The 15,159-nt window shown below is 44.0% G+C and overlaps 1 protein-coding gene across 2 annotated transcripts in view; it reads left to right on the top strand.

Annotated features, from left to right (window-relative positions):
- Nucleotides 1-7,478: 7,478 nt before the first annotated feature.
- The window catches only part of HACD3 (3-hydroxyacyl-CoA dehydratase 3), a 31,530-nt gene continuing 23,849 nt past the window's right edge, over nucleotides 7,479-15,159 (top strand). For both annotated transcript variants that reach the window (XM_080930100.1, XM_080930099.1), the window contains exon 1: nucleotides 7,479-7,694. In XM_080930100.1, coding sequence (XP_080786226.1) covers nucleotides 7,608-7,694 — 87 coding nt within the window. In that variant the 5' untranslated portion in view covers nucleotides 7,479-7,607. The remainder of the gene's footprint in view (nucleotides 7,695-15,159) is intronic.

The raw sequence follows: 15,159 nt of genomic DNA, 5'->3' as shown, positions 1-15,159 counted from the left end.
AGCAAACCAATGCCTAGAGAGAAATTTTGAGTGGAAGGTGAGACATTCCTGTATTGAGGCCTCTTTCTATAGGGTCTAGGCTACATCCAGGAGGCAGTTCTTGTTGGAGGTATTGATCTATAGTCCAGACTCTGACAGCCTTCCATTCTGGGCCTCTACCAGTGTTCAGGTTTAAGGAACTAAACTCCAGTAATGAGTAATGAGGCAGACCTGCTTTTAGCTTTCTCCCTGCTAACAGGAATGTCAGCCCTTTCTCAGTGTTATCTCTCAACTGTAAAATGAGAACAGTAGCACAGTTCCAGATGGACATCACCAAGTGAAATGATGCACTGAAAGAAATTAGAAGTGCTTGTGCACAGTAGGGGTTCCATGTGTCATCTGATTTATTAATGAGGTTGATGTGAGTGATACATAAGGTGGAGGGCACAGAGCCAGCTGGGGCCTGAACCATCCTTCTTGAACAAGACCCTTAGATCCCATGCACAGGCATGTATACACATTCTATAGCCATCTTCATATGCCCCTATACTTACTTCTTTGTTTCTCAGAGAAGGAGAGTGATCTGCCTAAAGTCAGAAGACCACTTATTGGTAGTTTTTAGATAGAACTCCCATAATTAACCAACAAGGTGTAATGATTTCAGGAGCTGGGGAGTTAAATCAGTTGGTAAAGTGGTTGCCATGCAAGTCTAGTGACTTGAGTTTGATTCCAAGTACCTACATAAAAAAGTTAAGCTTTGGTAGCACACACTTTGTAGTTCCAGCACTGGGCTTCTCTCTATACAGGCTAGCTGAGCTAGGCAATCTTTAGGTCCACTACGAGCCCCTGTCTCAAAATTAATTAAATAATCAATTAGGTAGACAACAACTGAAAAAGACACTCAGTGTCTACCTGTGACTTCCATTGCATACATATACATGTGCATGCGCACTAAATACATGTTGCATATGCAGTCACATGAACCCTCATATACTATATTGATCTCATCCTAAATGTAGAACTGGACTAAAACCAAAGCAAGAGAAAACCTGGGGAACCCGAGAAGCATATAAAAGCCTGTGTGCAATCTCTCCAGCAACAAGCAATAGTCTCCCAAATGTGACTATAGTCTAAACAGAACTTTCAGACATAACTAAAAGTCTCAGAGCCTTCTCCAGAGTTTCTGGTCTGGGGAGGGGTTGGCTTCTCTGAGTCTGTTTCTAGTGGAACAATGTGTTTATTCTTGGGCTGTTTTGCCCTTCCAGATATTTTGTCTCACATGAGAAGTTGAATTGTTAAAAGGGAAATTTTGGCATCTCTGCTCTTGAGTCCCACCATTACAACTCCAAGAGAGCAATGGCTGCCTTCTACTAGCACTCCAAATTGGGAAGGAGCAAGTGCCAGTGTTTCCTTGCCCATTGCTATGATGAGATATTTCGACAAGAGCTACTTAGGAGAGAAAGGGTTTGTTTTCACTCCCAGTTCAGGTTTCAGAGCATCGTAACAGGAAAGGCAAGAACTTGAAGCAGCCTGTCTCATCACGAGAGTCAAGAGCAGGAGGGAACAGGTGCATGCATGCCTGGCAATGCTCAGCAGGCTCTCTCCTTTTTACACTGACCAGGACCCAGCTCATAAAAATGGTGCTGCCCACATTCAGGGTAAGTCTCCCAACTTACTCAATTTCCCAGTTACTCCAATTAGGAAAAAACCCTCACAGTTATATCCCACAATCTAACACAACCCAGAAAATTCCTCATTGAGATTCTTTTTCCAAGTGATTTTAGATTGTGTCAAGTTGACAGTAAAACTGATGACCACAGTTACACAGCAAGAAAAACAAAAACCCAAGTTACTTCTTAGTATCTTGCCTCTGTACAATGCTAATAGCATTAAATTTTTTAACAAGTCATAAATACATTCAGTGTTTCTAGTTTTGAATATGCTACTTTCCTCAACTATGGGTTGTAATATAACTGGATTGCTTATTTTTTAAAACACAATAACAACAAAAAGTTTGTGTGGCATTTATAAACATTTTTCTTCCTTGAAACTATTTTCTTAGACTAAAATCCACAAAAGGTAAATCACTAGGTGAAGTGGAAGCTTAAGGACTCTTTGGAAAGTCGTTTGGATGGTGTTTTTCCTAGGGCAAACACATGAAGGAACGTTTTGCTGAGGCAGACACAGGAGAGAGGATGTTCTGCTAAAGCAAGTACATGAAAGGACATGTGATGAAAGATTTTTTGCTAAGGACATGCTTATATTGGTCTTCCTTACACCAAGTAGTTGAGCTACATTTGCCAGGACTCCATAGAGATGAATGTGCTAAAATGAAACAAAACAAAAACTTCTGGTGGTGTGCTGCAGTTTCTTGTCACTTCTATGGTCTCAGGCTGATTAGCAGAGTGATGTCAGCTGAGACAGATGCACTTGCTGAAGCAAGACACATGGAGGACACATGATTGTTTGGAGAGAATATAAAAAGGACTTGATGGACAATGTTGGAGGCTGAACTTGGCTTGCTTGTACAGCTAGCTGTGCAATGCTTGTTGGTCTTGCATCTTCGCTAATCTTTGCTTCCCTGAAAGAGGCTGAGGCCTGGCTGTCTCTACTAGCTAGTGCCACCACTGCTGATTCCTGCTCTGTATCCTGACTCTACCAAACTGAACTGCTGGTGTATCCATGAAGTATTTTTTAGTAGATCGAGTTGCCTGTTAACCTGTGAACTGAACTGCCAATTTCCAGACAATACAAATAGGAGTTGCTTCAAAGAACCTTTCTAAACAGGTCCATTCCGAACCCCATCCTTTTTTTTTTTATCTACTGTCTCTGGTAGGTGATGGGCTACAAGAGAGATTAAAGTGTTTAAGAACTTACATTAAAAATTGGTGTTTGAAAAAATTAAAATTACAACTAGGATATATAACACAAATATCGTTTTTCATATTATATATTGCAATTATAAAATGACTCTGCAATTTTTAGATTGCCCATAGTTACATTAAGCATGAGTGTGCCAACTCCACCAACATGTTCCTAGAATTGGGTACTATCACTGACATGTTTTTCTTTTTATCTGCCAGTGATCTTTAATGAGTATGTTTTAAGCATCTCTTTTCTGAAAGACATCATGTTAGATGCTTTAAGATGGCAGAGCAGGCTATCTGGGCTTTTAATCTAGTGAGGCAAGTGATTATGAGTAGATAACACATATACTGAGAGCTGGTGATCACAGAAAACAGTGGGCTAGGTTAGGGGCATGCCACACACCAAGCTACAATAACAAAAAAAAAAAAGAGTTTCTCCCAATTTTCTTCTCACAGTTATATTTTGAATAGGGAATTCTGTCATATGCTTAAAAAACACTGAGGAGGCCTAAGAGGTGGCTCAGTTTTAAAGTGTCATCTGTGCAAGAATGGACACCTGAGTTGTTCTGGTACCTGCGAAAGCCAGGTGCAGTAGTACCTATCTGTAAACCTGGCTCTGAGATAGTGGATGTAGGTGGATCACTGGAGCTTATTCACCAGCCAGCATAGTAAAACCAATGTGCTCCAGATTCAGCAAGAGATCCTGTTTCAAAAAGTGGCTATGGAAGGTATTCATTTCAAGCCTCCAAACACATGCATAAATGCATCCACATTTACGCATACACACACATATAACCCCCAGTGCACACAGCTTTATGACCACACACACACACACACACACACACACACACACACACACACACACACTAGTTTAAAGAATAAAAAGGTATATGGTGAAATGTGTTCTCCCATCCTGGTCCACCAGGCACGAAGTTTCCTTTTCTCCCCACAAGATTGTTTTCATGTATATACATTATAGTAATGTCTTAGGACATACAAATGAATGCATGAGTTTTACTCTATGTTTTATGCCAACTACCAATGCACTATTTACACACAAATATTTGTCAATTGTCTGTTTGGCAATCATGTAAGCAGCTAAGAGAACTAGAATTATCAAATGGGAAGGAGGAAATATGGGGAAAAGGCCAGAGCCCATGTTTAAGGCTAGTATGGAAGGATGGTGTCAAGTCAGGTGGGGACAACTGTGTGATTTCCTTTAAACTGTAATTGATGAGCTGATCTTTCTGCTAAAGGTTGGGTGCAGAAATCATTCTCTTGGCATAGTTAGGAGGTTTTAGGTATAAGATCTGATTGTTCCCCACTAGATACCTGGTTTTATCCAGTCAGTTTTTCTCCTTTAGTGGTTTAAAAAGACAAATTTGGTTTTGGTTACAGATGACTGGTTAGATGTTTTGTGCATAGGTGAGGCCCCCAAATAGCTGAATTCAGCAACTCTCTTCACCTCCTCCTTTTTGCTTCATACATGGATGGTCTTATGCATCCCAGGCCAGACTTTAATTCCAAAGATGACCTTAAACTCTTGATTCTCTTGCCTCCATCTTCCAATGTAGAATTACATATGTGGACCATTGGTATATGAGGCATGGTGGTTCTGGATATCCAAACTAGCGCTTTGTGTATGCTGGGCAAGTCTCTACCAAATAATCTAGATTCCCATCTGCACCAGCTCCTCTTCTAACAGTCCCTCAAACATAAGAAGAGTCTAGCAAAAGGTGAACATCAAAGCCAAGCAGGGTCTCTTGCCAACACCAGAAACTAGGCTTAAGTCCTGGCACTAGCCTTTATCAGTGTCAAAGACCAAATGAAAGCTTTCTGCAGTGGTAATGGCTGATAGAGACATGATTCTGAGCCAAACAGGGCTAGGAGAGCTGTCTCTAAAGAGAAAGTGATGTGTTTATAAAAAGATAACGGGGGTGGTATGTTCTATGGAGGTGCAGTCAGGTATGGGGGAAGGGGGTGCCTCCGCCGGCCCATGCTGAGGCATCCCTTCCCCTTGAGGTACCAGCCACATGATGGTATAGTATAGAGTTTATTTAGGGCATGAGGGAGGGAGGGAAGGAGGGAGGGAAAGAGAGAGAGAGAGAGAGGGAGAGAGAGAGAGAGAGAGAGAGAGAGAGAGAGAGAGAGAGAAGCCAGCCATGAGCACATGGAGAGTGGGAAAGGAAATGAGGAGAGAGTGGGGGCAGGAAGGCAAGAGCAAGAGAGGAGCAAGAGAGCGAGAGGGAGAGGAGTAAGCAGCCCCTTTTATAGTGTCAGGCATACCTGGCTATTGCCAGGTAACTGTGGGGTGGGGCGTACCTGGTTGTTGCCAGGTAACTATGGGGCAGAGCTTAGACAGAATGCTAACATTCCCCTGTTTTGGTTTAATTAAAAAAGAAAATAATTACAAAGACTGTTATCTGTGGGGATTTCTTGAACCTTAAATCTCCAGATGTAAGGGCTACCTGGATGGAAAGAACAGCAGAGGAAGAATAAGAAGCCCATGCCTAATCCAGTGGGTTCAAGCGCAGCTGATGGAGCAGAGTTTCATTTTCTGGGATTGGGGACAAGGTGAGTGGTTTCGACGTCTTCTGGAGCTTAACAGAACACTGTCCTGTTAGGGTCGACATGTATGAAGAATTTTTAGGTGGAGGGATGAAAGGTTTGAGGTGAGACAGGTGGACCCATTGAGAGTCCCTTGAGTTTAGCAGCTGTATGGGGTCACAAGAATTACCTTAAAAGAGTACTGCCATTTAGGAGAGAGGGGTGAGGGCTGATGGTCTGGAGGGATATAAGAACTTGTTCGTTCTCCAATGTTGACAGGCAGTAGCCAGGGGACAGTGTGTGGCCATGGTAGATGATGGTCAGCAAAGTTCCATAGAAGAGAGCAGAGGTGGCAAAGTGATGGGATTAGTAGATGGTCTTGGAGGGGAGAGCATTTAGGTAAAAGACCAGGAGTTAGGATGGGACATCCATACATGAGTTCAAAGGGTGAGATGAGGAGAGGTTGCTTGGGGAGAGCTCATAGTTTGAAAAGAGCCAGAGGCAGTTTTACCCAATCAAGGTGAAGTTTCTGTGACAGCTTGACAAGAGTGGTTTTTATAGAGTGGTTGGTTCTTTCGACCAGCCACATGACAGTATAGTATAAGAAGAGTTTATTCTGGGCATGGGGAGGGAAGTTAAGAGGGTAGTAGGGGCAGAGAAAGGCAGAGGGGGGAGGAGGAGAGAAGATGAAGACAAGAGGAGGAGGAGGGGGATGAGGAGGAGTAGGAGGAGGAAGAAGAAGAAAGAAGAAGAGGAGGAGGAAGAAGAAAGTAGAGGAGTAGAGGCTGTCCATGAGCATGTGTGTGGGGGGAAGAGAGTGGGGGCAAGAAGGCAAGAGCAAGAGAGGAGTAATAGAGTAAGAGGGAGGGGGACAAGTAGCCCCTTTTATTGTGTCAGGCACACCTGGCTATTGCCAGGTAACTGAGGTGTGGAGCTTAGATAGAGTGCTAACAGGACAGTCTAGTTTCTTTTTCCTTTCACTGACATCATAAAACCCTTATCCCCACCCTTCCCACAGCCTGGCATTGCCTTCTAATCTCCCTCACCTCACCACCTTGCACTTTATAGCTAGCCTGGATGATACACTCTCCTTTATTTCCTTTTCCTTTGTTTGTTCCGGTTGGCCTTGAACTCGGTTTGTAACTAAGGATGACTTTCTACTACTAAACATCTCAAGTGCTGAGATTCCAAGTGTTCACCACTATTCCTGATTTATGTGGTGCTGGGGATCAAACCTAGGACTCCATGTATGCTAGAAAAATGATCTACCAACTAAGCTACAGTCCTTTTACTAGTCTCTCTCTCCTTATTGAATTGCCTGGAGATTAGTCCATAAAGCTGTGCTTCTTTGCAGAAAAACTTAGAAACAGATGATAACACTGCAAGGAGCTGGGAGTTAGTTACCTTGAGCACACGGGTTCTTAAATCCTCAGAATGGAGCTAGTGATGTCAAGGAACTGACATTTTTTTGTTGTTGTTTACTAGATAATGTAAATAGCTATTTATAACTAATGGGCTGTTCTGTTTGTTGGGCGGTGAAAGAAAGCCATCTCTCTTAAAACAGGAATCCTGAGGTAGGCGTGGTGTTGCACAACTTTAAATCACAACATTCAGGAGGCAGAAGTAGGCGAGTCCTGGATCTGGTCTAAGGAAAAAAGTGGGGGGGGGGGGGATGGGGAAGCAACACCAATGTATGTCTTGAATGTCTCATCTGTCTTTCTGTGTGTGGCTTTGAAGCCCAGGGAGGAAGTGGGCTCTCACTAAACGCAGCCTTCACTCATAAAAACTTGGAAGGGTTCCTTGCACACAAGCCTCTTCCTACGCTGCCGATCCGCCCTTGCTGTGTAGATTAGAGCAAGACTCTTACTTTCATGCTCTTGTGCAAGGAAAGCTCCCTGAAGCGCGGTAGGCTGTAAGCACAGAGCTGGAAAGCCTCTGATCCCAAGGCCACAGCGCCCGCCGCTGATCACGTGGTGTGGCCGCTAGCCTCCCCACGTTCCGCCCCCGCCCTCTCTAGGTTCGCACGGCCCTCCCGCCCCCGTTCTCACTGCGCAAGCGCGGGCCGCGAGCGTGGGGCATCTCGAGACAGCGAGGCTGCGGGCTGCGGAGCGTGCGGGTTTGCGGCCTGCGTTCGGCTATAGCTACAGCAGCTCACAGGCAGAGGTAACGAGGCGCAACAAGCCAAGCCTCCCCGTTTCCGGGACAGCGTGGGCCATGGAGACTCAAGTGTTGACGCCGCACGTCTACTGGGCTCAGCGACATCGCGAGCTGTATCTGCGCGTGGAGCTGAGTGACGTGCAGGTAAAGGCCAGTCTGCGGGCTACGCGCGAGATCGGGCCTTCAGGTACCCGTCGGCTGCCCTGCACCTATACGCTCCTGCAGTGCGCCAGCCGGAGCCGCGAGTTGGGCTCCCGGGTCTCCCCTAGGACTGCAGGTGCTGTCCGGCGTTCTACGCTTGTCGTCCCCCCCCCCCCCCCCCCCGTATCCCCTTTGTTCCTGGCAGGCGCCCTAGGGAGCCGCAGCGGAGTCCAGGAGACCAGCCGGCAGCCTTCGGGTTGCTTGAGGCCTTCTGAGTTGTAGGATGAGCTCCGTGGGTCTAAAGTGCGCTGTGACAGTGGCCTTTTGGGCTGTGGCTGGACGTCAGCGCTGGCCTCTGAGGTCCAGTCGGGGCGGCCCATTGACGTTCTCAAGGCCAGTCGCTGGGCTGGGCGGGGGACAACCCCCCACCCCCAACCGTTCAGTGATGGAAATCTACACCCCCGATCGCTAAAGAAATGATTTCTATCCCCTCTGTAAGGCTGCGTGCTCAGCCTTACCAAGTTGTGTAAAGAAGTTATCGTGTTACACTAAACATTAAAATTTGCCTCTCCTTTGCCTATTAATGTGAGCAAATCAAATCGTTGGGAACTTACCATGTCCCTAACCAGACCATTCAGTAGTCTTTGTGAAGCAAGTGTTTTTGGCCTAGAATGTTCTTTCTACAGACATCCTCACTCCTTAGTCTCCTTGACATCTAGGATATTCTAACTGCTTTCGTTTCTCTGAACTGTTTCTTGCTTGAAATTAGATACTTGTCTAGATTCATCAGTTCAGCTGGCAAGGACTATTTTCTTGCAGAGTCTTGGTACGATTGTCCACTTGAGTCTAATCTTTGCTTCTGGAATGTAAATCGTTTCCCCCTGTGAACGTTGAAGGTAATACTGGCTAGAAAGTCTTTGAGTAAGCAGTACATTTCATTTAAGGTGTAAGGAAACCTGAATAAATGCTTTTCTATAATAGGATAAATAATTTTCTGTGCTATTGTCTTCTGCTCTGCTACAAAATTCTTTGCTAAAATAGGGGAAAAACCGGTTTTTTTTCTTTAATTTTTATATTTTGGAGACTGTTATGCTATGTAGTTATGACTGGCCTAGAACTCACTGTGTAGACCAGACTGGCTTGGAACTCACAATGTAGACCAGGCTAGCCTGGAACTCAAAGAGATCTGCCAGCCTCTGCCTCCTGAGTGCTAGGATTAAAGGTGTGCACCACTATGCCCAGAGATTCATGTTTGAGACATGAACACTGTGAAAGTGGAGGAAAAAAGGAGAAAATTTCTTTTGGAGAAAAAAGTTCTTTTTAAGAAAATTTGAGAAGAACGAGTCTCTCAACCCCTCATGGAGGTTTTATCTTTCTGGGGCTTCACACCTGCTAGTCTGAGGCATTAATTTTAAAAGAACATGTCAATACTATGTACTTAGCCCAACATACTACAGATTGTTTACAAAGATGAGTCAGACAAGCTCCACTATCCCAAGGCACAGGCAACTTTTCCAGAGCATTCTGTTTCTAAGGAAGCATATTACATAAAAACAAAAAGGGTTGTTCATAAATATGTCTGTTGGTAAAGCTGGGGTTTGGTGTTGAAACAGGTCCCTGGTATTCAAATAATTCTTTGCCTCTCTTTCATTGAGTTGGAAATGACTTCTAGAGATAAGAAGGCTTCTAGAACTTTCCAGCAAACCCACCTGTAGCTAAAACCAAGTTTACTTTAACTACTCTTTGGAGACCGGGGGTTGGGCTGGGTGGCAGGGAGAGTATATGAAAACTGATTATAGGTTTTGAGCATTGGTGTTTGTGGGAGACCAAATGGAAGAGGGGTCTCAATGTAGCTTAGATGCTGTGGATAAACAGGCAGTTCTGAAAAACAGTAAGGAGGATTAAACTGTTTTGGAGAAATTGTGTTCACTTTGGCCAAGAGAGGGAGGGTGTCTGGTATATCTTTGGTGGCAGTGTGACCAGGTGTTTATTTTTATACACAGTTGTATATTAGGCTTTGACTCCTTTTGTTTTCAGAATAATCTTTTTCTGAAGTTGTTATTCTGTGAGATAGTAATGAAATGCTGCCTGCCTAGTTTCAGGAGTAAGCAGGGCCTATGAGAGCATGCTGTGTCTAACATCAGTCGATGCTGTGGATGTTTGGGAGAGAGACCACAAACATTTCTGGGGGGAGGGGATGGCTGTGGTGGTGCACACCTTTAATCCCAGGACTTGGGAGGCAGAGCTAGGCATCTGTGAGTTTGAGGCCAGCCTGGTCTCGTAGCAAGTTCCAGGTTAACCAGGGCTATTTCATGAAACCCTGTCTCAAATTAAGGGAAAGATTTGTGTGTGTGTTTATGCATCTGTGTGTGTGTGTGTGTGTGTGTGTATTCAAGATGGAGACACAGTGCATTTGTGGAGGTTAGAGGACAGCTTTCAGAGTCAACTCTCTCCTATCATTTGAGTCTGAGGAATAGACCTTGATCAGGCTTGGCTAGAAGCTTCTTTGCTTACTGAGCTGACATTCTGGCCCAGCATGAGGTATTTTTTGTTGTCCTACCAGCCCTCAGTGAGTCATCTTTAATACAGTTAGTGTGAGTATTAATTGGCTTTTTTTTTTCAGAACAGTTTGGCAGTGTTCGGTTGAGTTGAAGATGTACTTTAAGCAATCACAACTGCACAGTGTCTATCTTACGTTCTTTTAAGCCAATGGACATTAGTTATGAATGGCATTGTTTGTTCCAATTTTCAGTGTTTGGCCAATTCCTTGAAACATTTTACAATAAAACTCAGAAACTCTGTTCATAACTGTTCATAACTCAGAAAACTGTTCATAACCACAAAACCACTCACAAAGCAGTAAACAAACTTGGTCATTTGAATTGATTTAGTTACAGTGGGGTCTTTGGGCTGAGGGTGTGGACAGGAAGCATTTAGTGAATAAAACAGGTCTCTAGATGAGCACTCACATGAAAATAAAGGGAGACCTGAGATGGGAGAGGCAGACTGAACTGAGTAGTCAGGGAAGGTCGCATGGATGATGAGGTCTGAATCAAAAGAAAGTGGAAAGATAGAATGAGTTACATAGGAGGCACGGAGTAGGGCTAGGCTTGTAGCTCAGTGGAAGAATGTTCTTCAAAATGTTTGACAGGCTGGGGATAGATCCCCTTTATTACAAACACAAAGAAACAAAGCAGCAAAACCTGGGAGGAAAAAAGGAACCCAGAGAGAGATACAACATTCTGACAAGTGCACAGACTTAAAGACAGACTTGGAGGGCTCCAGGGGAACAGAAAGTACATTAATATGTGTGGGGTGTTGTAAGGGATAGGAGAGGAGGTTGGAGGGTTTAAAGAAGCAGGTCATAGAGAGCCCTGTTGCCATGGCAAGGAGCCTGGGCTTCATTACAGAGCATGGGAACTATTGAAGAGTCTTGAGCAGGAGCATGAGTCCTTAGAATCTGCATTTTAAAAATTACTCAGGGGCTTGCTGGCACAGCTCAGTGGTAGAGTACTTGCCTATCATTTCCCAAGGGCCTACATTTGAGTCCCAGCACTTTGGAGTGGTGGGATTTTCTACATCTGCTATGTGGATCATATTGATGAGGGAGATAAGAAGTTTACAAGGACCTCCTACTTTCTTTTACAGGTGACATGTAGACCAGGCTGGTTTGAACTGACATCTGGAGATGTCAGTGGAACTGGAGCCTGTGAACAAAGTGAGGTGTTTGGAGAGAAATACATTGTCAACTATGGAAATATTTCTTTTAATATATATATATATATATATATATATATATATATATATATATATATATACTGTAGTTCAGGAGAGGGTATCAGATCTCATTCCAGATGGTTGTGAGCCACCATGTGATTGCTGGGATTTGAACTCAGGACCTCTAGAAGAGCAGTCAATGCTCTTAACCACTGAGCCATCTCTCCAGCCCACATGGAAAGATTTCTGTTGCATGAAATACTTAAAAAGTATCAATCCCACACTACCTCCAGCAAGGCACAGGCAAGCAGGCCACCCTGGCCTGTTCTCAGCCAGGCAGACTCTCGGACCTGGAGTTCTGAAATCTCTCCACCTGGCTCACTACATTCTTATGGCTGGTCGCTGCTACACCAGCCCCATGCTTCCAGATACCCTCAGCTAGCTGGGGTGCATTTCTTGAAAATCCATGCTTTGCCACCATACCTTTTTCTCTGGAACCCAGTTGAGTCGCCATGTGAAGGTAAACACTGCACAATCTTACTTTAGAATCAACAGGTAACACAATTGCTGGCACAGCAATTAGCATCCTAATTTGTAAACCATTCTAGGTTAAATCCTCCAGTAGCAGATCCCAATAGATCCACCACCTGGATGGAGGGGGGGGCTCCACTACCTACATTTTGTCTCCATCATTTTTTCCATTCAAAAGGAAATATCTTTCTCCTGCCTCCCCTCTGATCTGGAAGTCCTGCCTACTCCTTGCCCAGTGATTGATCCTCTGAAATCTTTATTCATTAGGGGAAGGCTCTGCTACCAATTTCATTTGGGGGAGGGAAAGAACCAGCAACTAGTTGTAATGATTTGGTATAAGCACAGAGTGTTCAAAGGTATTTTACTAAAATACATAAGACTTTTAGGGCCCAAATCAAGAGTTCCCCTTTGGATATAATAGTTCTAGACTCTTAAACAATTTCCACATTTAAACAGTTTCCAAATATGAGCTAAAAGAATTCAGGGCAGTGTTTTGTTTTGAAAAGTAGAGTTTCATGGTATCTTAGACTTAATTGATTATAAGATGCACCATTATTGTATGTGAGTGCATATATCTCACACACATATGAGACAGGTTATTTCTCCACCAATGAAATGATCCAATTCAAGCCAGATTAGAATAGATTTTTTTTTTTTTTTGGGGAAGCTGTTCTCTGGAGAGTTCACTGGCCTCAAGAATTGAAGTCAGGGGAGTTTCTGTATGGAGAGAAGGCCTTTGGGGACAGGATGGAGAAAAGGTACACTCAAAGAGAGAGGAGATAGAGAAGGAGAAGGAGGAAGAAGAGGAGAACAAGGAGGAGAGTGAGAGCATGAGTACACACACACATACACAAAATGTCTGGGAGAACCTGGAGGCCATGTCTGCTTTGATATGTAAAATATGCACCTCAGTCCCTACACACACACACACACACACACACACACACACACACACACACACACACACACTCCACCCTGAGACAGGGTTTCTCTGTGTAACAGCATGGCTGTCCCGGACTCGCTTTAGAGACCAGGTTGGCCTCAAACTCAGAGCTCTGCCTGCCTCTTGAGTGCTGGGATTAAAGGTATGCCTTGTAGGTGCTCTGGGTTATGTAGAACTATTGATCGAAGAGTTTCAAGGCAGGGTGATTTTAGGCTTCTCAAGCAGCCCCTCAGGGACTGAACCCAAATCTTTTACAGAGCCTCTTTATTATTATACAAAGCACCTTTAGCAAGTCAGTTTCCACATACCAAAACCTCTTATGTGATGTACGGGTTATCTAACCTTAAGCAATTTTTAGCCATACAGACATTCCTGGTTTGCCAGGCATATCTGGAGACTAAGTTATGCAAAGGCTGTAAGAATCCTCAAAAGAATAACCTATTAAATCTCAGGCAACAGTCACTGACAAAAGGCTACTTCAGAACTTGGTGCCATCATTCCAGATTCATGCCAGATATAGTGATTCTACTAAAATTCTGCTACAGGTGCTCCACTACCACTAAGCTGGGTGGTACATACTTTCTTTTACACTGGAGTGTTTCTTTGTTTTTTAAGTAAACTGGTGGGGCTTATCACTGTTCAATAACATCCCTGTGGGAAAACATGGTGTTTTTTTGTTTGTTTGTTTTGTTTTTGTTTTTGTTTTGTTTTTTTTTGTTTTTGTTTTTGTTTTTTTTTTTTTTTTTGAGACAGGGTTTCCTCTGTGTAGCTCTGGCAGTTCTGGAACTCTTGCTTGTAGAGCAGGATGGTTGAGATCCGACTGCCTCTTTTTGTGCTGGGATTAATGACCACTATACCCAGCTCAGTAAGAGTCTTAGAACTAGTGGTAGGATGTGCGCTTCCATAGAGTGATTGGCTGGAAGAGTCTGAAGTTTGTAATTCACAAGAACTTCCGCAGCTTCAGTATTCTGGGAACATCTCAAAGGAGAAAACATTTGAGTAGAACCGTGTATGTTAATATGCCATACAAGGAGGCTGAAGGCTCAGTGGTAAGAGCACTGGCTACTTCTGCAGAGGACTCAGGTTAACTTTCCAGCACTGACATGGCAGCTGTCCCAGTCAGGGTTACTATTGCTGTGATGCAACACCATGACCAAAATCAAGTTGGAGAGGAAAGGGCTTACATTTCCACATCTCATCATCATTGAAGGAAGCCAGGACAGGAACTTAAACAGGGCAGGAACCTGGAGGCAGGAGCTGCTGCTGCTGCTGAAGGGGTATTGTTTACTGGATTGCACATCATGACTTGCTCAGCTTGCTTTATCATAGAACCCAGGATCACCAGCCCAAGGATGGTAGCACCCACAATGGGTTGGGCCCTCTCCCATCAGTCACTAATTAAGAAAATGCTCTACAACCATATCTTATGGAGGTATTTCTTCAATGAGGTTTTCTTCTCTCAGAAAACTCTAGCTTGTGTCAAGTTGGCATAAAACTAACCAACACTGTGGCTTACAACTATCTATAACTTCAGTTCCAGAGGATACAATGTCTTCTTCTGGCCTTTGCAGAAACCATGTGAGGACTGGGGATGTTCCACAGCGGTAGAGTGCCTGCTCAGCATGTATGAGGCACTCACTGGGTTCCATTTCTGGCAGTGTAAAAGTAACCTTTATTCACCAGATATATTGTTGTTTCAGAGACTTACTGCTGAATAAACTTACCCTTTGTAGGTCTTTCTGAACTCTTGACTGACTGTGACTGGTTCAACTCAGCTGTTCTAGTCCAAACTTCTTTCCAAGCTGACTGATTCAAACTGGCTTCTCTCAGATTCTGGCTGAATTGTTCTGCTTGGCCTTAAACTGACAGTGGCAATCCATTTTAATCTTCTGGCACCTTCTCATTCTCAAGCTCATTATGTCTTCACCTGCAACCTGTCTTTGTAAAACTGTCTTGGTTAAAAAAAAAAAAAAACTCTCTTTTCTCTCTTTATCCCCACTGTGCACTTCCCCCACCTCTCTCTCAGGTTTATTTCTTTATTTTTTATGTATGTGAGTACACTGTTGCTCTCTTCAGAGACACCAGAAGAGGGCGTCAGATCCCATTACAGATGGTTTTGAGCCACCATGTGGTTGCTGGGAATTGAACTCAGGACCTCTGGAAAAGAAGTCAGTGCCCTTAACTGCTGAGCCCTCTCTCCAGCCCCCACCCCACTCCACTGCTCTCTTAAGTTGCCTCTCTTTCTCTGCTCTTTTTGTGATATTTGGGGGTATCCTA

The sequence above is a fragment of the Micromys minutus genome, assembly GCF_963924665.1.
Source record: "Micromys minutus genome assembly, chromosome: 16".
Taxonomy (NCBI): Eukaryota; Metazoa; Chordata; class Mammalia; order Rodentia; family Muridae; genus Micromys; species Micromys minutus.
This window is presented reverse-complemented; position numbering and strand designations above follow the sequence as displayed.